At 41.6% G+C, this 25,875-nt stretch overlaps 2 protein-coding genes across 2 annotated transcripts; both read right to left on the bottom strand.

Moving 5' to 3' along the window:
• Positions 1–973: 973 nt before the first annotated feature.
• LOC311101286 (membrane-associated progesterone receptor component 1-like) lies at positions 974–5,995 on the bottom strand. The gene is made up of 3 exons (XM_084142415.1): positions 5,589–5,995; positions 2,273–2,428; positions 974–1,775 (listed from the first exon to the last, which is right to left on the bottom strand). The coding sequence occupies exons 1-3, from the start codon at positions 5,881–5,883 to the stop codon at positions 1,681–1,683; spliced, it is 546 nt and encodes a 181-aa protein (XP_083998541.1). The 5' UTR covers positions 5,884–5,995; the 3' UTR covers positions 974–1,680.
• A 10,148-nt stretch (positions 5,996–16,143) lies between these two features.
• Positions 16,144–22,230, bottom strand: LOC311101199 (meiosis-specific with OB domain-containing protein-like; the record flags this gene model as incomplete). Its single annotated transcript, XM_084142301.1, has 13 exons — positions 16,144–16,248; positions 16,397–16,483; positions 16,599–16,785; positions 16,956–17,100; positions 19,974–20,066; positions 20,237–20,332; positions 20,437–20,489; positions 20,571–20,671; positions 20,879–21,074; positions 21,160–21,232; positions 21,350–21,481; positions 21,916–21,973; positions 22,162–22,230. The coding sequence occupies 13 exons, from the start codon at positions 22,228–22,230 to the stop codon at positions 16,144–16,146; spliced, it is 1,395 nt and encodes a 464-aa protein (XP_083998427.1).
• Between the last annotated feature and the right edge of the window lie 3,645 nt (positions 22,231–25,875).

Below are 25,875 nucleotides of genomic sequence, written 5' to 3'. Positions count from 1 at the left end.
TTCTGCACTTCTCTGATGCTGGCAACTTCAACCTGCCTCTCTCACCGGACACCTCTGATCTCCAGGACCATGGGTACCCCTACAGTTTACACACACAACTTTTTCCACCGAAAATGCACATTCCTCTGTCTCATGTCCTCCTGCACACTTCTCACATCTAGGAATCTCCCTCCTACACACTGCTGCCACATGACTATAAGCTTGACACCTAAAACAATGTAATGGGTTTGGGACAAAAGCTCTCGTGGGATTACTGACATCATTACTTGACATTATTTGGTAAAAACTCTGCATCAAACTCAGTAGTACAGACAGTGTCTTCTCGGTTTCACCACTCTTCACCTGGTCTGCGACACCGACACCGGGAATCTTCAACTTCATTTGATCCTCCTCAACACTTAACGCCACTCCAGTTATCACTCCTTTCAACGGCGCCCTGCTCCGGAGAGGAAAGTAAGTCACAGTTCTTGTCCCCAGTTGCATGGTGCGGAGAGCACACTCCCTCTGGACGACAGAAACTCAAAAAATAAACACGATTCCACGTCGAGTCACCTTCACCGACCTTACATTCCCCAACCTCTTCTCCACCCAACCTGACACAACATATGGATCTGCCAGAAGGCAAGGAAACGTTCTCTCCAAAAATCTCACTCCCGCTGGGCTAGAATCATCTTTATTATCATGATGAGGCTCAAACTCTGCGGTCTTCACCGCACCTGCCACTGCAGTTAATTCATCCTCACTCTGATCACGTTCAATTTCCTTCTGTAGCTCTTCCAAAAGAAAGTTCTGTGTGATCCACCACTCCATATTCACTCAAAACATTCCACTTTTCTCATTTTTTTCAGTCCGCCATCTTTAACCCCCACCTCATGGCCACACCGGCAGCCATCATTAGGTGGCCTGGTCTGATGGTTCCCCTCTGTGGTATTACAGTCACCTAATTGTTTTATACACAAAAGATTGTCTGATAGGCAGCCCAATATGTTTGCTTTTAAAATGAACAATAAAATATAGACACAATCAGGCAAGATCACATACAAAACATCACCATACACAAAACAAGACAAATGTATAGAAATAAAATAAAGGTGTATACTACCTGTATGGTGCTTTTACAAAGACACTACAGTCTTACAAATTTATTGGAACCTGAACCTAAAATCTGGTGCATTTTGGTAAATTAAAGGGGCAATCTGCAGTTGCTACATCCACCTTTGGACTTATAAATGAATGATATTAACCCCTTGATTCTTGACGAATATAACTTATAAATGCCTCATGAGTTTAGTTCAACTGTCGTACCCATCAGAACCCGACATATAAGCTTGTTTTACTCCAATGTTTGTAAATAAAGTAAAAGTAAACAAACCCTATTTAGCCTCAAAACATGGTTAAAACTATCATTTTATATCATGGATTGTCAGTCCCTGCATCCATAGTTTTTTTGTACCTAAACAGGGGCTCGATAATGCTTTGTTATTGTTTTACCTGCTGATTGCCGCTTTAAGGTCTGTGGCATATTAATTTAGCATAAGAGGTGATGGTCCATGACAATGATATAATACAAAAGCCATCCAGGAGAAAGCATTTAGATCAATGGCCGCAGCACAAGGCAATATGCATCACATTATCAGAAAAAATTAAGGCATCTGAATTTCCCGTGTGCACTTGTGAGTTCTAGTCCTTCTTTTTGTCCTTGACCTCCTCGTCATCAGTGTACTCAGAGGGTTCCTCTCCAGGTTTCAGAAGTTTGCCAACATAGTCATACTTTTCTGTAAAAGGCAGGAAGAAGTAGAAAATAACATTGAGTTCCTGAGAGACATTAGCTAGACACGACACCATAGCCGAGCTCTAGGACATTGTAATCACTGGGTGGAGAATAGCCTTAGCCTACAAAGACTGCCTCCCATGTGTGGGTTTCAATTCACAGCACTACTCAATGTAATGACAGTCTGCGTTGAAAGTGTTAATTTGATGCAAAGTAGTGTTTACGACGTTATGCCCAAGTATGGTGCCATACTGAATGTGCTGTAGCTACCTCTTCTATCTTAGTCAAGTAAAACAACACACAAAAGAGGTGTTGGCTAAAGCATCAACAGACTGGACCACCACAAGGTGCATCAACAGCTTACAATATATTCTGTTGAGTGGAGTGTGTGCATGTGATGTTGACTGCAAGAGGTCCATTTCGCTTGAGGTAGAAAATACAGTATCTGACCGTTAAACAAGTGTTTTGTAGCAACTTCTATCAACTCGTCCATCAACTCACGGGTGAACTGGGTCTCCCATTCGTTGAGGCTCTCCTGTTGCATGGCGTTGAGGTCCGAGAGGTCATCGTGGGTGTCTTTCAGGGCCTCCTTCTCCAGACAGAAAGTGGCCAGGCCCCTGGAGGCATCTTTACCAGCCAACAATCCATATGGACCCACTGGAGAACAACACACACAGACAAAGACTTTGATTTAAAACGTGATTGTGAATAGACAAACTATTTGTCAAGGTTTATAGATTTGCTGAAGACTGCCATTTAAAGCAGCAATCAACCGTTGAAAACAAAATCATACGCCCCGCCCCTGTTTTGGTAAAAAGCTGAAGGATGGGGCTGGAGAAATGTAACCATACTCAAATTCATAGACAGAGCTATGGATGGAAGGATTGACCATCCATGATATTAAAACTATATCAAACTGTTTTAACCATGTTTTCAGGCTATATTGTTTATTTACTTTGTATTCCAAACATTGGAATAAAACAAGCTTATATTAGGGGTTCTGATGGGTAAAACAGTTGAACTAAACTCATGAGGCATTTATAAGTTATATTCTTCAAGAATCAAACTTGTATCTCAATCAATGGATTTATATAATGAATTTAAAAGTTTTAAAAATGGGCGTACAGTTGAAGTCAGAAGTTTACATACACTTAGGTTGGAGTCATTAACACTTGTTTTTCAACCACTCCACAAAGTTCTTGTTAACAAACTATAGTTTTGGCATGTCGGTTAGGACATCTACTTTGTGCATGACATGTCATTTTTCCAACAATTGTTTACAGACAGATTATTTCACTTATAATTCACTGTATCACAATTTCAGTGGGTCAGAAGTTTACATACACTAAGTTGACTGTGCCTTTAAACAGCTTGGAAAATTCCAGAAAATTATGTCATGGCTTTAGAAGCTTCTGATAGGCTAATTGACATCATTTGAGTCAATTGGAGGTGTCCCGGTGGATGTATTTCGAGGCCTACCTTCAAACTCAGTGCCTCTTTGCTTGACATCATGGGATAATAAAAAGAAATCAGCCAAGACCTCAGAAAAAAAATGGTAGACCTCCACAAGTCTGGTTCATCCTTGGGAGCAATTTCCAAACGCCTGAAGGTACCACGTTCATCTGTACAAACAATAGTACGCAAGTATAAACACCATGGGACCACGCAACCGTCATACCGCTCAGAAAGGAGCTTAGTGGTTAAGAGCGTTGTGCCAGTAACCGAAAGGTCGCTGGTTCTAATCCCCGAGCCGACTAGGTGAAAAATCTGTCGATGTGCCCTTGAGCAAGGCACTTAACCCTAATTGCTCCTGTAAGTCGCTCTGGATAAGAGTGTCTGCTAAATGACTAAAACATTTTTTAAATGAAGGAGACGCGTTCTGTCTCCTAGAGAAGAACGTACTTTAGTGCGAAAAATGCAAATCAATCCCAGAACAACAGCAAAGGACCTTGTGAAGATGCTGGAGGAAACAGGTACAAAAGTATCTATATCCACAGTCAAATGAGTCCTATATCGACATAACCTGAAAGGCCGCTCAGCAAGGAAGAAGCCACTGCTCCAAAACAACCATAAAAAAGCAAGACTACGGTTTGCAACTGCCCATGGGGACAAAGATTGTACTTTTTGGAGAAATGTCCTCTGGTCTGATGAAACAAAAATAGAACTCTTTGGCCATAATGACCATCATTATGTTTGGAGGAAAAAGGGGGACGCTTGCAAGCCTAAGAACACCATCCCAACCGTGAAGCACGTGGGTGGCAGCATCATGCTTTGGGGGTGCTTTGCTGCAGGAGAGACTGGTGCACTTCACAAAATAGATGGCATCATGAGGAAGGAAAATTATGTGGATATATTGAAGCAACATCTCAAGACATCAGTCAGGAAGTTATAAATCGGTCTTCCGGTCGCATATCGGTCTTCCAAATGGACAATGACCCCAAGCATACTTCCAAAGTTGTGGCAAAATGGCTTAAGGACAACAAAGTCAAGGTATTGGAGTGGCCATCACAAAGCCCTGAACTCAATCATATAGAACATTTGTGGCCAGAACTGAAAAAGTATGTGTGAGCAAGGAGGCCTACAAACCTGACTCAGTTACACCAGCTCTGTCAGGAGGAATTGGCCAAAATTCACCCAACTTATTGTGGGCGGCTTGTGGAAGGCTACCCGAACCGTTTGACCCAAGTTAAACAATTTAAAGGCAATGCTACCAAATACTATTTGAGTGTATGTAAACTTCTGACCCACTGGGAATGTGATGAAAGAAATAAAAGGTTAAATAAATCACTCTACTATTATTCTGACATTTCACATTCTTAAAATAAAGTGGTGATCCAAACTGACCTAAAACAGGGAATTTGTACTAGGATTAAATGTCAGGAATTGTGAAAAACTGAGTTTAATGTATTCGGCTAAGGTGTATGTACATTTCCGACTTCAACTGTAGCAACTGCAGATTGCCCCTTTAATGAAACAAGTATGCACTGTTTCTTAAACATGGTGAAAATATAGTTAAACTTCCACATGATGCCCTCCAACAGACATACCGTACTCCATTCTAAGATCAGATGGCTTCAAAGATAGCCCCCAACAACAAGCCCTCTATTCTCGATGTTGAGACTGAAGGATAGGATAGTCTGAATCCTTGGAATGAGTCTCAGCCAGTAGGCCTATTATTGCTCTTCAATAGGCCTCAACAAGCCTTACTTTGTGCAACCATCTGGTCTGGCTGAATTGAACATTAAACCTTGTGCAAGGCATTCACCTGTCTATGTCAAGCTATTTGTTCTGAATTGACATGACAGGAACTGAGGCACACCTCAAAAGCAAGGCACAGCAATAAGATAAATAGTATACCCTATTTCCGAACTGAGAATATATTCAATTCCTACATATTTTCAGCGAGGGTGATCCTCGGGAGAGTTTGCGTAATAGCCTAGGGCAAGATTAATCAAATCGGTTAGAGGTTACAACATGCCAACTCGGTTGAACACTCCAGTTACAGCTTGTGTAACCGCATCTCCGCCAGAGCGCTCTGTTGTTAGGTTTCTGATTACCCGGAACAACGATATCGGGATGAACTACGCCCGCCAGCGGTCACACAGCTCGCGTGTTGTGAAATTACATCGCTGGCAATGATTTATGAAGAAGGGGGTGTGACGTTTTAGAATGGTCGTACTAGTTATACGCATACTCAATAGACACAAAGTAACAAACGTATGTATTAAGTTTACTTAGCAAGCCACTTGGCTACAGTTGCGCCAACCATTATTTTGAACAGAAATAACAAATGTAAATAGCCTACAACTTCTTTTACCTGGCCCGTATAATTTCCTTCCTGTGGTTACGTCAAACACCTTTGAATTGACAGCCATGAGAATTCTTCGATTTTGAAGCCCATCGTACGGTTGCAGCTCCGCTAAAGTGAAATCTCTGTTCTTGAGTTTAGGCAGAGGTTCCTCAACCTCGCCCATATCTGCAGGCTTGTCTCCGCAGAAGATTCTGAGCAAAATAAATATGAAGAGGCCAAGCAGACTCAAATTCAACGGGGAAGTGAACATTTCTTGCAAAATTCCTGAAGAAGATTCCTCGGCTTCCTCTGTATCAGCCATGTTTGTTTCTCTATGCTTGGGTGGGACTGTAGGCTACGTATCAAATATTATTTATTATAAGGTTTCTCCTTTCATCTGTGACATGAGGTTTATCGAGGGTGTGTGTCAATGCACCAATCACAGAGGCCAAAAATTCACTTTAATGCTGTTTTGACCAATGGGCTTTGTGTTTTGAAAAACGTATTACATCAATTTGATGCCTTTAACAATCATATATCTATTTGATCAATATAAAATATTCAGTGCATTAATTAATTCAGATCAGAATTTTGGGATCAAATATGACCTTAATTCATTGAATAATGATAATCTTGTCTTGCATGGTGGGTAGGGCATGTATTTATTATTTTTATTTATTTATCAAAAAAGATAATTAAACTGTTATTAATTTATTTTGAATCAAAAGACGAAATGGGACTTTGATAACGACGTCATTCTGATTAATGACATCACATCCTGTAGCTAGCTACTCATTTACTGTCCAATATCTTTATCAAAGATCCTACAGGATCAAGATAGGCAGAAACTGCTTCTCCAGTAGAAATCCCCAATCACACATGTAGGCGATGTCATGGCGACGTTGGCTAGCTAAACTCGTGCCAGAAACATGTCATCGGGTCTAACGGGCGTCTCGTGCCAAAATTGCGCATGTGCGGCCGTCAAATCAAAGGCATTCCTTCGATATAAAATGAAAATGTATCAGGTTGTCACTTTCACGAGGTTGGAGTTGGAGTAATAACATGTTCAACTACTTAAGACATTGGCTCGAATTTAGGTTCTGCCATTAGATTTTGAGAAAATTAACAACTAAAGAATCATTTTTCACCTCAGCCTTCTCAAACCCCAAACCCCGGCCTGGTCTGCTTGGTCTGTTTGCAAGCGTTCACGGAAGTCTCACGATGTTGCGCCTCTGGGTTTAGAAACTCTGTGTCCTCATATCGGTTGAGTTCTTGCCGACTAGATGGGCAGGCGTTGCATTGCATCAGCTAATGGCTTGGTGCCACATCATTGACTGTGCAGTCGGGCATCAGATTGCTATGGCATATGATGTGGTTAGCTGATATGTGAAATACCTATCCAGGCGTTCTAAGATTTGGCATGCATCTGCAATGTAGTTGGCAGGAACTCAACCCCTATGTTCAGAGGTAATATCAGACACCCAAAACTAAAATGTCACATCAAATCAAATCAAATCAAATTTTATTGGTCACATGCGCCGAATACAACAGGTGCAGACATTACAGTGAAATGCTTACTTACAGCCCTTAACCAACAGTGCATTTATTTTAAACAAAAAAAGTAAGAATAAAACAACAACAAAAAAAGTGTTGAGAAAAAAAAGAGCAGAAGTAAAATAAAGTGACAGTAGGGAGGCTATATATACAGTAAAATAAAGTGACAGTAGGGAGGCTATATATACAGGGGGGTACCGTTGCAGAGTCAATGTGCGGGGGCACCGGCTAGTTGAGGTAGTTGAGGTAATATGTACATGTGGGTAGAGTTAAAGTGACTATGCATAAATACTTAACAGAGTAGCAGCAGCGTAAAAAGGATGGGGTGGGGGGGCAGTGCAAATAGTCCGGGTAGCCATGATTAGCTGTTCAGGAGTCTTATGGCTTGGGGGTAGAAGCTGTTGAGAAGTCTTTTGGACCTAGACTTGGCACTCCGGTACCGCTTGCCGTGCGGTAGCAGAGAGAACAGTCTATGACTAGGGTGGCTGGAGTCTTTGACAATTTTGAGGGCCTTCCTCTGACACCGCCTGGTATAGAGGTCCTGGATGGCAGGGAGCTTTGCCCCAGTGATGTACTGGGCCGTACGCACTACCCTCTGTAGTGCCTTGCGGTCAGAGGCCAAGCAGTTGCCATACCAGGCGGTGATGCAACCAGTCAGGATGCTCTCAATGGTGCAGCTGTAGAATTTTTTGAGGATCTGAGGACCCATGCCAAATCTTTTTAGTCTCCTGAGGGGGAATAGGCTTTGTCGTGCCCTCTTCACGACTGTCTTGGTGTGTTTGGACCATGATAGTTCGTTGGTGATGTGGACACCAAGGAACTTGAAGCTCTCAACCTGTTCCACTACAGCCCCGTCGATGAGAATGGGGGCGTGCTCAGTCCTCTTTTTTTTCCTGTAGTCCACAATCATCTCCTTTGTCTTGGTCACGTTGAGGGAGAGGTTGTTGTTCTGGCACCACACGGCCAGATCTCTGACCTCCTCCCTATAGGCTGTCTCATCGTTGTCGGTGATCAGGCCTACCACTGTTGTGTCGTCGGCAAACTTAATGATGGTGTTGGAGTCGTGTCTGGCCATGCAGTCATGGGTGAACAGAGAGTACAGGAGGGGACTGAGCACGCACCCCTGAGGGGCCCCCGTGTTGAGGATCAGTGTGGCAGATGTGTTGTTACCTACCCTTACCACCTGGGGGCGGCCCGTCAGGAAGTCCAGGATCCAGTTGCAGAGGGAGGTGTTTAGTCCCAGGATCCTTAGCTTAGTGATGAGCTTAGAGGGCACTATGGTGTTGAATGCTGAGCTGTAGTCAATGAATAGCATTCTCACGTAGGTGTTCCTCTTGTCCAGGTGGGAAAGGGCAGTGTGGAGTGCGATAGAGATTGCATCATCTGTGGATCTGTTGGGGCGGTATGCAAATTGGAGTGGGTCTAGGGTTTCTGGGATTATGCTGTTGATGTGAGCCATGACCAGTCTTTCAAAGCACTTCATGGCTACAGACGTCAGTGCTATGGGTCGGTAGTCATTTAGGCAGGTTATCTTAGAGTTCTTGGGCACGGGGACTACGGTGGTCTGCTTGAAACATGTTGGTATTACAGACTCAGTCAGGGACATGTTGAAAATGTCAGTGAAGACACTTGCCAGTTGGTCAGCACATGCTCGGAGTACACGTCCTGGTAATCCGTCTGGCCCTGCGGCCTTGTGAATGTTGACCTGCTTAAAAGTCTTACTCACATCGGCTACGGAGAGCGTGATCACATAGTCATCCGGAACAGCTGGTGCTCTCATGCATGCTTCAGTGTTGCTTGCCTCGAAGCGAGCATAGAAGTGGTTTAGCTCGTCTGGTAGGCTTGTGTCACTGGGCAGCTCGCGGCTGTGCTTCCCTTTGTAGTCTGTAATAGTTTTCAAGCCCTGCCACATCCGACGAGCGTCAGAGCCAGTGTAGTATGATTCAATCTTAGACCTGTATTGACTCTTTGCCTGTTTGATGGTTCGTCGGAGGTCATAGCGGGATTTCTTATAAGCGTCCGGGTTAGAGTCCCGTTCCTTTCAGATGCTCGATTAAATTATTGCGTCAGATGCTCGATTAAATTCTGAGGGGAGATGTATGTTAGAAAATGTACTCAGGAGCAGTGGCGATTTTAGCATGTAAATCTTGGTGGGCCAAACAATACATTAATTGCACTATAATGGTGACAAATAATGCCCACATAAAGCTGTCCTAACAGCAGAGTCCCGACACCTTACCACTGCTACACCTGGTTATCAATGGAGCCTTGTCTGGCAGCGAAACAGTTCATTCAGCCTCATTTACTGCCTTTAAAAAAAAACATAGCTGATATGGCTGACTTGCTTAAACAAATGTGGTTCCTAGTGACAATTGAGATGTACAAACTATGGCATAAGGGGACGACGAGCGGATAAGAGGCAATCCGTAATTTCAATTAAGACATTAATGAGCGAGCTAGGATGAACGTAGTCAATATAACTATTTGTTCAGCACTTTTGAAATGTTCAGCGACAGAATTCAGAACATGGGCCGTTCTTACAGTATTCTCCCTGTACACCAAGTCAGAACCGTAGGATAAACGAAAGGGGGCATATAAGCAGACAATGAAAGCTCTTACAATATTCAATCATTACATTTCTCTAAAACAGGCTATAGGCTACATGTGCATAAAAAACAAGGTCGAATTATGATGACGTCAGTGATCTTCAGGTCGGCGCTCTAGAAAGAGGGCCGAGTTCCCGACTTGCAATTCGGAGTTGGATGACCGTTCAAAACGTAATTTTCCAGAGCTAGTTTTCTTCCGAGTTCCCAGTTGTCTTGAACTCACTCTAGTCAGATTTCCCAGTCCTGAGTTTCCAGTTGTTTTGAGCGTGGCAGAAGTCATGCTGGATTGACAGCATGGTAAATGTTGAACATTTATTCTTTTAAACTTGGAAAAGAGACCCTTAAACCCAGACTTGGGACCACACACCAAATCCACTGAATAGCAGGCTAGTGATTGCTTTGCAATGCTTGCAGTTAGCCACTGATTCCTTCCAAACCACTCATTGTTGAATTTGCCATTTCCAACTTGTTGTGTAATGTTTATGTCCGATGGCCGATGAGCACCGATACGTTTTATCTATAATTTCTCTTCATTATTTCTCTTCATATGACAAGGATTAAAAAGCATTTGCCAGTAGATTGTCGACTTAATTCATGATGATGACTGCTGGCTTGCTAGCTAAGATTTTGAAAGTATGATGTTGACATTTTCTGACATGATCAGTCCAATCAAAGCTACTGTAGATATAACGTGATTTGACGTAATTTTATCTGTGGCCAATTACCTTGAGCCTTCTTGGATGGGCACTTCTAATGTAACTCTATGGCAGCACCCAAGGGGCTTGAATTTCTTAGCTCTACCATTAGATCTGGCGGTGATGTAGTGTCCCCATGAGTGACAGAACACTGAGCCAATCACGGCGCAACTAGAGAACATTACCCAATCACAGCGCAACTAGAGAACATTACCAACACCTATGCTCCATATTTTCTGCTGGCTTTCCCACCATCACAGCAAGCACTGAGCTAGGCTGAAACACCTGCATTTTGGAGCTGCCTTACTCAAGAAAGAAAAAAAGATTTATTAATTAAAATTATTTATATATATTCTTTTTACATTGTTTGCAAACTGATATACGACACATATTAATGTCAAAATAACATGCAAAACAGGCAACCCCCCCCCCCCCCCCCCCCCAAAAAAAAAGCTCTATCCCACCCACCCTGAATAACGGGTTGCCACTGCTAAGGAGACTAGGAGGTCTCCATCCCTCTAAAGGGAAACTCAGCCAGATTCTGACAAGTCTATGGGCCAAATTTACCCTTGGATAAATGCTGATTGGTTAAAACATCATTCCAAGATGGCAGCATGTCAAGTCGTTTGTCAAGTCGTTTGTTTGTGACTAGTACATTTTAACCTACTAATAATCTATTTATTTATGGTTGCGTAACTTCGTTGTTGCGTAGTGCAAACTATTTTATTTTTGCTGGTGTAAAGATCACGGGTCCTCCTCAACTCGGAACTTCATTACTTGAAGTTTACCAAAGTAACCCTATCTCTGGCTGGCCTGAGTTCCTCGTTAGTCCGCGGAGTGTCTTGTCCGAGCTGCTCCTTGCTCTTCGCCTGGCTGTCAGTGGCAGCTCAACCCGTTCTCTCTATCGCCCTCAACACCCAATCTACTCACACGCGCAAACACTCACATTGACTCACATACACGCTGTCCCTCTCTCCACTTACCTTCGTTGGCCTCTTGTTTTTTGGTCAGAGAAAATGACAATTTACGTGGTATTGCTTTGTGCACTGACTTTATTGAACTCTGGAGAAAACGAACATTGTCGCAGGGTGAGTACATCTGACAATGTACTCTCGCGTCCATTAGACATTTTGTCTGCAGGAACTCGCTCTTTTTCACTCGGTCCACTCGTCCAAGTGCCGATGCATTTGTGGCATGATGTGAACAGTACGAATTTGTGTCACTACCAAAGTCTAATGGTTTTAAATGACTGTTTTGTATTGTCTGGAAACTCACTTGTAGAATTCGCTTGCAGTAGGTCTCTTAAAAAAGAGAAGCCGTGCAAGGTTATTAAACAGAGGTGCCTAGTTATTCTTCTGTTGTTGATATCAGGTAACGTGCAACCTAACCCTGGCCCTGATATGCAATGTCTCCAAACCCCCTCTGATTTTAAATCAAGATCTGGTTTTGGTATTTTTCATTTAAATGTACGCAGCCTGTTGTCAAAAATTGATGGGGTTAGGATTTGGGCTAAATCAACTGATGCTGATGTAATTGTGTTTTCGGAAACCTGGCTCAGCAAGTCTATTTTTGATAAGGATATTTGTATAAGTGGTTACAATGTTTATCGTGCAGATCGGGTTAAGAAAGGTGGGGGTGTGGCTATATATGTAAAATCTAAATTCCATGTAAGTGTGGCAAAGTCTGAAACTATTTGTAAACAGTTGGAATTTCTTGCTTTGAATATTGAGGTTTCAAAGGGCCTCTCTATAACTGTGATTGGCTGTTATAGACCCCCCTCTGCTCTTGGTGATGCATTTTCTTCTTTGACGCACCTTATGTCTAAACTTCTTTACAGTGAAATGATCTTGATTGGTGATCTCAACTGGTGTTGGTTAAAGCCGGTGTCTGATGATTTAAAAATGTTTTGTAATTCTATGAATCTTACCCAGTTGATTAATTCACCCACTCGCCCAAATCTTAAATGCCCTGATAAATCTACCCTGATTGATTTGATATTGACAAATGTTCCACATAAATATTCTGCGGTTGGTGTTTTTTGTAATGATTTAAGTGACCATTGTGCTGTTGTTGCTGTTAGAAATACTAAGGTTCCAAAGACAAATCCACGTTTTATTCGTAAGAGAAATTTGAAGTGTTTTAATGAGCAGGCTTTCTTTCATGATTTGTTTTATTTTGACTGGAGCAAGATTGAGCTTATCCCTGATGTGGAAACTGCCTGGATATTCTTTCATGATGGTTTTTTCCAAATAGTAAACAAACATGCACCATTCCGCAGGTTCAGGGTTAAAGGGCGGGATAATCCATGGTTTTCTTCTGAGCTGTCTTGTATTATTCACGACCGTAATCTAGCCTGGGCTAAAGCAAGGAAATCTTGTTCTGATGCTGATTGGCTTATTTTTAGGCAGTTAAGAAACAAGTGTTCTTTTCTTCTCAGGAAGGCCAAGTCTGAATATTTTATGTCTGTTACCACTGATAACCTGAATGACCCTAGAAAGTTTTGGAATGCTATTAAGTCTATGTCTGGTAACAGTAATGTTAATGAATTACCGTCATGTGTTTTGAAGGACTCTGTTGCTATATATGACAAAACTGAAATGCTGAATTGTTTCAATGAGCACTTTGTATCATCTGGTAGGCTGTTTGATTCAGTGTCCTCTGTCTCTGTACAACCCTGTGTGGATGAACCAGTGTCCTCTGTCTCTGTACAACCCTGTGTGGATGAACCAGTGAGAGCTGGTCAAACTTTTAGTTTTCTGCCATTCTCAGTGCAGGTGGTACATAAAGCCCTGAAATCCTTAGATCAAAGAAAGCCTGCAGGTCCTGATCTTTTGGATCCCTGCTTTTTAAATCTGGCAGCTGATTTCATAGCTGAACCACTTACATATCTGTTCAATCTAACCCTGGAATGTAATGAAATTCCAAAGATCTGGAAGTCAGCATTTGTCCTACCACTTTTAAAAGGGGGAGATCCAACTCTTTTAAATAATTATAGGCCAATCTCAAAGCTGTCACCCCTGGTGAAAATACTTGAAACCCTTGTAAGTGAACAGCTAAAATAGTTTTTATTTACTAACTCTATTTTATCAATGTATCAATCGGGCTTCAGGAAGAAGCATAGCACAATTACAGCAGCCATGAAGGTTTTAAATGATATCACTGAAGCCCTTGACAAAAAACAGCACTGTGTCTCACTTTTTATTGATCTCTCTAAGGCTTTTGATACAGTTGATCATGCTATACTAAGGCAGAGATTGTTGAGTGTAGGTCTTTCGGAGCATGCAGTTGCATGGTTTGCTAACTATCTGTCTGATAGAACTCAGTGCACTCAATTTGATGGGCTTATGTCTGTTAAATTGTCTGTCCTGAATGGTGTGCCCCAGGGCTCTGTACTTGGTCCTCTCTTATTCACTATTTATATTAATGATTTAGACAAAAATGTCCAAAATGCACAACTTCATTTTTATGCTGATGATACTGTTATTTACTGTTGTGCCTCATCTCTTACAAAAGCTTTCCAGAACTTGCAAACTGCTTTTTATACTGTTCAACATACCTTGTGTCAATTGAAGCTTATCCTCAATACTGACAAAACTAAACTAATGGTGTTTTCTAATGCAAGAAATAGACCTCTGAACCTTTCACCTGTTACTACCTGTCAGGGCAAGGAGATTGAGGTTGTAACCTCATATAAATATCTTGGAATTCTAATTGATGACGGCCTCTCTTTTAAATTGCATATTCAACAACTTACAAAAAAATTGAAGCTGAAATTGGGATTTTATTTTAGGAATAAGGCCTGTTTTTCTTTTGAAGCCAGAAGGAGGCTAGTATCAGCTACATTTATGCCTTTACTAGACTATGGGGATATTTTATATATGAATGCTTCCGCTCAGTGTTTGAGATCAATTGACACTCTTTATCATTGTACTTTGAGATTTATTTTAAACTGCAAAACCCTTACGCACCACTGTACTTTGTATACCAGGGTTGGCTGGCCTTCTCTAGTCACTCGTAGGCTCAGTCACTGGTATACTTTTATTTACAAAGCCATTTTGGGTTTACTACCTTTTTATTTGGGCATTTTTATTGTTCAGAAATGTGGTGGGTACTCTCTTCGTTCACTGGACTTTATCCTGCTAACTGTTCCAAATGTCCGAACTGAATTTGGTAAAAGGTCTTTTATGTACTCTGCGCCATCGTCTTGGAACACCTTACAAAATAATTTTAAACTGGAAGAACTTGTCCCGATTGGTGTTTTTAAATCTCTGATGAAGGATTTTGAGGCTGATTCCCTGACCTGTCAATGTTTTTAATTTGCTATTTTTGATATTGTTATACTCTTGTGAATTCATGAATGGTTTTTACTAGATTACTTGTAGTTTTTCATGTTGTCTGTCTGTAATTTTTTGTAATGACTTGGTGCTGCCTATCTTGGCCAGGACGCTCTTGAAAAAGAGATTTTAATCTCAATGAGCCCTTCCTGGTTAAATAAAGGTTAAATAAAAGAAATAAAATAAAAATACCCACCCCTTCCGAAATTCGTAAGAAGCGAGCACCTGCGAAATCGTGATTTGTTCAAATTATCAGTGATGAAAAATCAGCATACCAGAACAAAGTTCCACGTTAGTCGTTACATCCCACAGTCTGTCGTCAGATGCTACTACCATTTGTTTGTGCAGCTGTCCACAAGAGCTTATGTTCAGAGAGGTAAACTGTCTCTGGCAGCCAAAACAGCATGATACTCCATCTAAATGTGAATTGATTCTCAATCGCGATTCGGTTATAGAAACATAAAGTCCTTAACTTTCATATCACATCAAAATAATTGCACAAATGCAAAATATACACTTACTGTACACAGTTGCAGCCAACAGTATTTTCAGTTACTACATTTTTCTGACGTCCTTCCGTTACACACAGGTGTTCAGAGACGCTAGATAGCTAATTAGAACATGTGGTCTCCTCTCTCTTCCATAAACAAGCCGGAGAGTGATGCCTTGTCACCCCAAAAAAGATTTATTGAAGATAGGAAACTAATGTTCCAAAAGGTTTGCAAAACCGTATCGCAAGCGACAATTTTTTATGTGTAGACAGAGCGTCAGGACTTTCGTACATTGGCCGCACCGTTGTCAATGCTTGTAATGAGAATCCAAGGCCTGGCAAGCATGGCCCCTTGAAATCGCAAGAACTAGTCTGATAGGCATCTGACTGTAATGTATTAATCTTGGACACGCAGAACTATCTTGCATAATTGCGTTAGATCCTCGATTAATGCTACTACCTTTTATGTCATGTGCATCTGTCCACAAAATATGCTTCGCATTAAACATGACTGTTCCAGAATCTTGTCTCATCGTTATTTCGTATATCTGCACAACAAACTGGACAGGCCTCCAAGCTCATCAGAGAATAAAGCAATGGTTTCAAAAATATTTTTATACTATATATATATATATATATATATATATATATATATATATATATATATAAATATATATATATCACTATACACAGAAATAAAAGTACATTACAGCACATATAGAATACCAAATAAATAAAGGGAAATAAATAGGAAAAAAGGGAAATGTGTACATTCTATCTAGGCCTTGCTACAGAACCCACAAGCCATATCAAAAGTGCATCTCAACCATTATCCATCTAATATGAGAAAGCTACTGAAGGACTCGCCACACTTGGACCCAACTACATGGCTGGTGAACGAGACTACTGCAGGGCAGACATGTTCTGCTTCACTTCTCCTGGATCAGCGAGGGAACACTGCAGGACATTGCCTCTCATTCCACTTCTGGTTTTGGGAGAGGGAGTGATCTGAAAGATACAGTAGAATGGGATAGGACATTTTTTAAGTTCCTCAGCTCACAATTCTGAGAAGAATACTTGACAAGGCTGCCACTGACTGGTTCATTCAAAACTTTTTAAAGCTAGTCAGTACCAACGACATATGGATTTTATATACCTTGATATATACTTTGCATCTTTCTAAGAGCATCTTCCATTTCATCGCCGTTCGCTCATCCTCTGTTAAACTCACAAACTCCTCAGGCTGCAACAAAAGAGGGCAGGCATCATTATTTGAAGCTGTCAACCATGGTCACATATTAGGGCAGTTGCACAAATCCAGGATAAGCCCACTTATAATATACTATATTTCCACTCACATTGCAGCCCAGAGTCTTCTCTGCGACAGTGCCGTTCAGGGAGCAGGACTGCAGGGTTCCTGTGTGGTCTGTCACATCTACCAGAAGATCAAACCCTGTGGTCACAGTCAGAGGCTGGTCTCCCCCAGGGCAGGCTGTGTTGGAGCAGCTCTGAATCTCCTCGTTCACCTGGTACCTGCATTTGGAACTGAGCAGGGAGGAGACCAGCACCAATATGTAAATCAGGAAAAAGAAATGGTGCTAGTGTAGTTAAGTTTCAATGAGATGAAATGTGTAGTCAGAAAATGTGGGATTTGCTGAGAAATACAGATGAATTCAATAATCATGTGTCGACGTGTATCCACTGTAAAAACTTACCACCTGCTTCTGATGACTTTGGAGACAGAGGCGTCTAGATCCAGTTTGGAGACGAAGCTGTAGGTGATTCCACAGAACACCTCTGGGTTCTCCTGGGCTTTGAGTTTGAGCTGGCTCACTGTGTACACATCACTGATAGAATCCACTGGAGAGAGGAGAACAGTGATAGAGAGTGACCGCTCTATAGGGTTGCAAAATTCAGGGAACTTTCAATAAATTCCCTGGTTTTCCAAAAATCCTGGTTGGAGGGTACCGGATCTCCAGCTTATTTCCTCCTGATATCCAGGTATCATCCAACCAGGATTTCGGGGAAACCAGGGAATTTATTGGACGTTCTTGGAATTTTGCAACCCTACTGCTCTAACAACGGAAATACAGTGCATTTGGAAAGCATTCAGACCCCTTGACTTTTTCCACATCTTGTTACGTTACAGCCTTATTCTAAAATTGATTAAATTGATTTTTTCAATCATCAATCTACACACAATACCCCATAATGACAAAGCAAAAATAGTTTTTTTGAAATATTAGTATTCAAACCCTTTACTCAGTACTTTGTTGAAGCACCTTTGGCAGCGATTACAGCCTAGAGTCAAAATCAAATCAAATCAAATTTTATTTGTCACATACACGTGTTTAGCAGATGTTATTGCGGGTGTAGCGAAATGCTTGTGCTTCTACCTCCGACAGTGCAGTAATATCTAACAAGTAATATCTAACAATTTCACAATATATACTTAATTCAGTAGTCTAGTAAGGAATGGAATTTAAGAATATATACATATATGGACAAGCAATGACAGAGCGGCATGGACTAAGATACAGTAGAATATTATAGAATAGAATGCAGTATATACATATGAGATGAGTAGTGCAAGATATGTAAACATTATTAAAGTGACTAGTGTTCCATTTCTTAAAGTGGCCAGTGATTTCAATAGGCAGCAGCAGGCTCTAATGTGCTAGTGATGGCTATTTAACAGTCTGATGGCCTTGAGATAGAAGCTGTTTATCATTCTCTCGGTCCAAGCTTTGATGCACCTGTCCTGACCTCGCCTTCTGGGGCTCGGGTGGTTGATGTCCTTGATGATCTTTTTGGCCTTCCTGTGACATCGGGTGCTGTAGGTGTCTTGGAGGGCAGGTAGTTTGCCCCCGGTAATGCGTTCAGCAGACCGCACCACCCTCTGGAGAGCCCTGCGGTTGCGGGCGGTGCAGTTGCCGTACCAGGCGGTGATACAGCCCGACAGGATGCTCTTCTTGGGTATGACGCTACAAGCTTGGCACACCTGTATTTGGGGAGTTTCTCCCATTCTTCTCTGCAGATCCTCTCAAGCTTTGTCAGGTTGGATGGGGATCGTCATTGCACAGCTATTTTCAGGTCTTTCCAGAGATGTTCGATCGGGTTCAAGACCGGCCTCTGGCTGGGCCACTCAAGGACATTCAGAGACTTGTCCCGAAGCCCCTCCTGCGTTGTCTTAGCTGTGTGCTTAGGGTCGTTGTCCTGTTGGAAGGTGAACCTTTGCCCCAGTCTGAGTTCTTGAGCAGGTTTTCATCAACGATCTCTCTGTACTTTGCTACGTTCATCTTTCCCTCGATCCTGAATAGTCTCCCAGTCCCTGCCGCTGAAAAACATCCCCACAGCATGATGCTGTCACCACCATGCTTCACCGTAGGGATGGTGCCAGGTTTCCTCCAGACGTGACGCTTGGCATTCAGGCCAAAGAGTTCAATCTTGGTTTCATCAGACCAGAGAATCTTGTTTCTCATGGTCTGAGAGTCCTTTAGGTGCCTTTTGGCAAACTCCAAGCGGGCTGTCATGTGCCTTTTACTGAGCAGTGGCTTCCATCTGGCCACTCTACCATAAAGGCCTGATTGCTAGAGTGCTGCAGAGATGGTTGTCCTTCTAGAAGGTTCTCCCATCTCCACAGAGGAACTCTGGAGCAATGTCAGAGTGACCATCGGGTTCTTGGTCACCTCCCTGACCAAGGCCCTTCTCCCCCGATTGCTCAGTTTGGCCGGGCAGCCAGCTCTAGGATGAGTCTTGGTGGTTCCGAACTTCTTCCATTTAAGAATGATGGAGGCCACTGTGTTCTTGGGGACCTTCAATGCTGCAGACATTTTTGGGTACCCTTCCCCAGATCTGTGCCTCAACAGAATCCTGTCTCGGAGCTGTACGGACAATTCCTTCGACCTCATGGCTTGGTTTATGCTCTGATATGCACTGTCAGCTGTGGAACATTATATAGACAGGTGTGTGCCTTTCCAAATCATGTCCAATCAATTGAATTTACCACAGGTGGACTCCGATCAAGTTATAGAAACATCTCAAGGATGATGAATGGAAACAGGATGCACCTGAGCTCAATTTCAAGTCTCACAGCAAAGGGTCTGAATACTTATGTAAATAAAGGTATTTCTGTTTTTGTTTTTTTATACATGTGCAAAATTTTTTTGTTTTCGCTTCGTCATTACAGGGTATTGTGTGTGGATTCATAAGGATTTTAAAAAATGTAATCCATTTTAGAATAAGGCTGTAACGCAAAAAATGTGGAAAAAGTCAAGGGGTCTGAATACTTTCAGAATGCACTGTACATGTCCTCAAAGATGGAAGGCAGGCGGGAGGAAGCGAGATCAGGTGGGACCATTCTAGCCAATGAGAGGGCAGATACGCGTGTGAACAACAGGCAACATTCCGATTTAAAGTAGTTTTTTTCAGAAGTTGACGAAATGCCACGTGCATCCACTTATATCAGTGTGCATTCGTACCAACCTAACCATTGCCAAACTTCTATTAGATCAAATAAACCTCATGTAGCAAATTAGCAATTACATTTTTTGTTTAAAAAATGTGAAATTCTTTCATTGACTTATAAACATTCCTCACTTCATGGTCTTATTTTCGTGAACAGATTTTGGGTGGAGTAAACCCTCTCGCTTCGCCTCTTCCTCTCTGGCCTAACTCATGATTGCAAAGTCTCAACTGTATGATAATACTATACAGTCATAGTTGTTACCTACCAGGCACATCTCCAGGCTTGTCATCCTCATCCAACACACCAGACTCAGAGACCTCTTTGACATAGCTGAACAGAAGGCTGGCTTCCTTCGTATCTTATGTATCTCAAAACAGAATCACATTAATTACAGTATTAGGTACTGTATTAATAATGTGAAAATTAAAATATTATCTTAGAAAAACAATTGTCTACTGTTTCTCAATGCAGAAAAGGAGCATGTGTTGTAAACAGATATGATCAATCCAAATAAAGTGATATCCTTACCCGGGTTGACGGTGATTATGGTTTTAGAATTGACTGTAGCTGTCATGCAGTTCCGGAAGCTGTCAAAACCAATCCTGGCGTCTGAGATGAAGAGCACTTAAAGTACAGAGAAAAGTCTTATTCAGTCAACGACATTTAAAAACAAACACAAAATCTCACATTTCCATTTCACAAAGAATAAGAGCCCACTGTATACCAACCTGTTTCTCTTGGTATCAGAGTCTGAACTAGCTGAATGGCCTCTTTGTCCCAGCTGTGTGATACAGAGGTTATGTTTACTCAGGGGAGAGGATGGGGATATTGAAGACGTGGGGTACAGTGGTACAGTTCCTACCATACTAAGGGAAAAGATGTGACAGAATCATCAAAGAGCTTCACTTCCAGCCTCTGCCCTTTGCGTCCGTCCGCCGTGGTGAAAAACTTTGGCTCTGCAATCTGGAGGGCAGGAATAGTGTTATGGAAACGCTTTTAGCTTTTCCAATACATATGGTACTTATGCCACTGGACATGTGACGATAGAGTCTAGTTTGTGGCTCCTATATCAATAGATACAACTACACAATGATAGTCCAAAGTCACACTAGTGTCCCAGATACTACCCTCCTCAAGACCTACTTTACTCTATGCACTCTCAGATCTTACCGACCGAACGGCGGCGAGTATGTTAATGACGATCCCGTCCAGGCTCTGTCCGTTGGCCACGATGTCTCCCAGAGAGTAGAAGTCCCTGGAGTCCTTCACAGGCAGGTGGAGTAGAGGCAGCAGCCTGTTCATCATCTCTATGTCAGAGCATATTGATAGCTGGGAGTGAGCTTCACTCACCAGCAACCTGTAGAAGCTGAGACAGAGAAATTGGTTTTGTTACTTGTATTACTAGAGTATAGTCATGTTTAAAAGAGAACTAACCACTTACTATACCGTACCTGGGAGTTGAGGGGCAGAATCTGTCCTCTTTCTCAGGATCTTTGGTAGCAACTAAAGGATTTTCTATAATAACTGAACGTGGGTAAAATACAGATAAATTAGTGTAATTATGAAAAAGACAGACACATTGTTTCTACATGATGTATTATTTTATATCTTCATATAATTGAATTGAATGCATAATCTTACCACAGTCTCCGATGCTGAAGCTGTTAGAGAGCCCATTGATGTATCCATCGTTGCCCCACGAGGATACATTAATAAAATAGTCTGGCGAGTCCTTGATTGTGAAGCCGAAAGTGAATCTGTCAAAACCAATACCTGAAACGACAGAGAGTTCAGTTCAGAAACCTGCCAGAAGAGGGTTCTAGTGAGCAAGACATTAACTTGAGCACAGTAGGCTCCAGTGTAGGCTACATACCAAAGATAATTTATTATAAGGTTTCTCCTTTCATCTGTGACTACTGGGACATGAGGTTTATCGAGGGTGTGTGTCAATGCACCAATCACAGAGGCCAAAAATGCACTCTTATGCAGTTTTAACCAATGGGCTTTGTGTTTTGAAAAATGTATGACATAAATTTACAGTGTAGCCTTGGGGATAAGTCTATGTTTGGGGAGGACAGAGGCAAGAGGCTGTATTTGATACCAGTGATACTTCATTAATACTTGGACGTTTGTATGTAGACTATTTGATGCCAGTATGCAACAGTATTAAATGATGGGGGGAAATATAATGAAATTCAATCCACAACTTTTCCTGTCTGGAAAGCTTTTGACATCAGTTTTTCCAATGATGACTCCGGCCACTCTCTGAAAAACAGAATAGATATTTCAAACCAATTTAGCCTAATAAATACAACAGTCATGATTCAAAATGATTGTTGTAGACTTGACAGTTTATTTCACTTCAAGATATCAAAACTGGTTGAATCATCATGACGGTGTATCCACCCACAAGTTACGCTACTGTAACAATTGAATCATATCACGTGACTCACCGGATGTGTTGTGTTTGGATGTAAACCAGAAATGGCTACAAAGTCCTTAGCTTGCCTGCTGTATGCCATTTTCCAAATGTTTATCCAGTTCTAAGGTCTAAGTTGCTGAAATAAAATGAATAGAAAACACACCTGTCAGATATCCTACCTGTGTGAGTTAGTAAATGGGTCGTTCCACCAATTCGCTGCCTTTTGAGAAGTGAAACGTTGCCAAAACAAACTTCTGATTTTACCTAATTTTAACATTGTCACAAATAACAAATGTTCAACTTCATAAAAAACATGTTTTCCCATCTCAAGAGGATAAATACAAAAATGACTACAGTAAGTGCCAAATAAAGTAACACGGTTGATCGTAACAGGGTTGACCGTAACAGGGTTGACGATTTATTTTTAGATCAGCCATGAATCTAATCTTAATAATTGTTAAAACATTTATAGCCTGTCTATGGGTAACAGGGTTGACTGTTACGCTCAACCCGCTCAGTTTTCCTCCACAAAACACCAGAAAATGTACATAAAGAGTAGAACCAGCTCACCTGCTTTTACTCTATGATTTAACTATTAGATGTTCATTGTTTTTGAAAAAAATACTTTAAAAGTACTAGTTTCACCATATCACCCCACCTCTTTAAGGAATACCTGGGATAGGATAAAGTAATCCTTCTACCCCCCCTTACCCCAACCCACTGTCACGATCGCTGGAGGAAGTGGACCAATGCGCAGCGTGATGAGTGAACATACTTATTTATTAATTCACCACACGAACAAAACAACAAATGATACGAAACGTCCTTGGTTACAAACACTAACCATACACGGAACAAGATCCCACAACACACTGTGGAAAACAGGCTGCCTAAGTATGGTTCCCAATCAGAGACAACAAGCAACAGCTGATACACGTTGCCTCTGATTGAGAACCACACCGGCCAACATAGAAACAAAAGAACTAGATAATAACCCTAGCACACAAAACACATAGAAACCACACACCCTGGCTCAACATAACAGAGTCCCAGAGCCAGGGCGTGACAACCCCCCCCCCCCCCCCCCCCCCCCCAAAAAAATGAAAATAAATAAATAAATAAAAAATACATTGTAAAGTGGTGATCCCACTGACTATAAGGTGAATGCACCTATTTGTAAGTCGCTCTGGATAAGAGCGTCTGCTAAATGACGTAAATGTAAAAAAATATTAAAACGAGAGAGATCAGTTCATGAAACAGGGTTTACCTTAAAATGAGGGACAGACATCAAATGAATCACTAATCACATGAAATAAATAATAATCTTCAGAAATTACTTTGTCAAAGCAACAAAATAACTATTGGAGAAATGTTGGGATTAAATGGGTTAAAATATTCCTAGAAGAGACAGGGTTGACAGAGGGCATGTAAAAATGCAGAATTTTTGTGTTTTAGCAAGCCTTTATTCATATTAAAAATCTAATTGATTGAATTGTACATGTGGTCTATTTTAAAGGGCACTTCAATTCATATAACAGGCTTTAAAAAATGCAATACTAGGTGCACAATTTCTACTTAAAATATCAACGGGACGCAAGAGGCACACTTTTAGTGGAACACCCCAAATAAGTATTGGCAACTGGCTAGCTAGCTAACGTTAACTACTCTGGAGACCCTTTGCTTCCTGCCAGACTACCTGCCACGACTCACCTTGCAAGCTAAAAGCCAGGTAAGGCAAAACTATTTTCTCTAAGGTCAGAATAACAAACGATGTCAAATTAAATGCCGGTAATAGATACATAACAAGTAGGGCCTACTGTTAGTATTTGTTAGAAAAGCCATTGAGATTACCTGGTTCCGTTTACCTCAGGAGTTAGTTCAGTGAATTTCGCGGGCGAAAAGCCCGCGATGCTCGAGACATGTATTTACCCCATTCTGTGGTTCACCCGCCCACCGCACGCGGCCCTTGTGGATGGATGACAGACTAGAAGCAGTTTGAAATGATAGAGTAGCCTTGTTGTTTTTGCAGCCTTGTTTACAGTTAAAGTGTCCATTTTGGTGGTGGGGGGTGTATAATTCTGTATGGTCTATGCTGATATTCTTGTCTCATCTGCATTGAGAGAGCCTCGTTTTGCAAAGCTTTTTCAATTTTTGTGAAACTGGATTTACTCTTGTTCATGCAGGCAGGCAGCCTAGCGGTTCGAGCGTTGGGCCAGTAACCGAAAGGGCACTGGTTCGAATACCGAGCCGAAACGTGAAACATCTGTTGATGTACCCTTGAGCAAGGCTCTTAACGCTAATTTGCTCCAGGCGCCGTATTACAATGGCTGACCCTGTAAAACACCTATCTGGTGTGTATGTGACAATAAAACGTATTTTGTTCTGGTGGTGGGGGGTGCATAATTCGGTATGGTCTATGCTGATATTCTTGTCTCATCTGCATTGAGAGAGCCTCGTTTTGCAAAGCTTTTTAAATTCTACATCATGTGCTTTTTCTATTATTGTAGGGCTAATATGATGACTGTTCCTGGCACACACCTTCCTGTATTGTTCTTCTCCACCTCCCCCTTTCTTGGCAATAATTTAAAAAATAGATACATATTTATCAACAACATCTGAGGATTTCTCACCTGTCATTGGAAGGTTTTATGACTTGTGGTTGAGTATGATTACATTCCCTCAGCTATTGACAACTTACAGACCTAGTCCTAGACATGGAGAATAGGTCTATGGCCGGTTACTTCCAGACCCTTCCAGACCCTCTTTAGCCAGCCCCTTTCCACATGTAGACTTTAGGCTACCTCAGTGGTAAATACACTAGTACAGTGTACTCAGTAATAGCCAGACATTATATTACACTATCATAGAGGACGCTAATCCAAAACATATTTTTTACGAGGTAAATATATACTGTTTCTTAATCACTGATCTGTCTTTTGCATGTAAAGACAAAGAGGTGTGATTTACAAGCAGGCAAATCTTTATGGACTATGGGCAAACAAAATATGTAAAGGCTATGCCTATCCACCTTTGATTCACTCAGTTTGAGATGTTACTCTAACTTTTATACTGTAGATCTATCCACAGTAATATTCTGGCTAGACTTAAGCTTTACCTTTCAGATACAACAATGTTCAATACACCTTCCAAAGAACAGTCAAGTCAGGCAGCTGTGCAAACACATAAAACTGACAGGAACAATGACGAACTGCTAATGATGCACAGGTGCATTCTACAAGTAGAATTTCAAAGCCTTATTTGGCACGGCCTGTCTGTTCTGTTCCGTAGTGTTGACATTCTAGATGTTTCCATTACAAAGAGGGGATAGCCACAGTGCTACGGTATTGTCCCTATTCTGAGGCCTAAGATGATCCAACCTGCCTCTGTCATTGGTGTGTGTATTTGATGAGACAGCTATGACAGCTCCACCCTTCACCAGATGCTGGGAGTTGTGTTGATACACTAAGCCAGAGCTGGAACACGATACAGTGTGTTACACAGCTGAATGGTTATCAAAAGGTGTAACTGGAAACCGCATTCAGGTTATCCTCAGTCAAGTTCCTTACTGTAATCCTTTTCGCTGTGTGTTGTGTTTTTGGATCAGATCCTGACTGGTGTTGGTTTTCATAGGTTGAACCATGTTTTTCTGTTTTTAGCTTAGCCTTATGTTATAAATGGCAAACATAGTTATTCTTTGACAACTTTAAAGTAATGATCAACATTATAATTCCATACAAAGGTGTGT

The sequence above is a fragment of the Coregonus lavaretus genome (assembly GCF_964263955.1).
Source record: "Coregonus lavaretus genome assembly, chromosome: 1".
NCBI classification, from domain to species: Eukaryota; Metazoa; Chordata; class Actinopteri; order Salmoniformes; family Salmonidae; genus Coregonus; species Coregonus lavaretus.
Note: the sequence above shows the minus strand (reverse complement) of the source record. Positions and strands in the feature narration are given on the sequence as shown.

Bases quoted from the DNA above. Each gene is read 5' to 3' on its own strand.
- LOC311101286 (XM_084142415.1), bottom strand. From the start codon at position 5,883: ATGGCTGATACAGAGGAAGCCGAGGAATCTTCTTCAGGAATTTTGCAA. The intron at 2,429-5,588 runs GTAAAAGAAGTT...GTTGTTCTCCAG, and splicing joins AAGGAAATTATACGGGCCAG to TGGGTCCATATGGATTGTTG. The intron at 1,776-2,272 runs GTGAGTTGATGG...TGCCTTTTACAG, and splicing joins ATGGGAGACCCAGTTCACCC to AAAAGTATGACTATGTTGGC.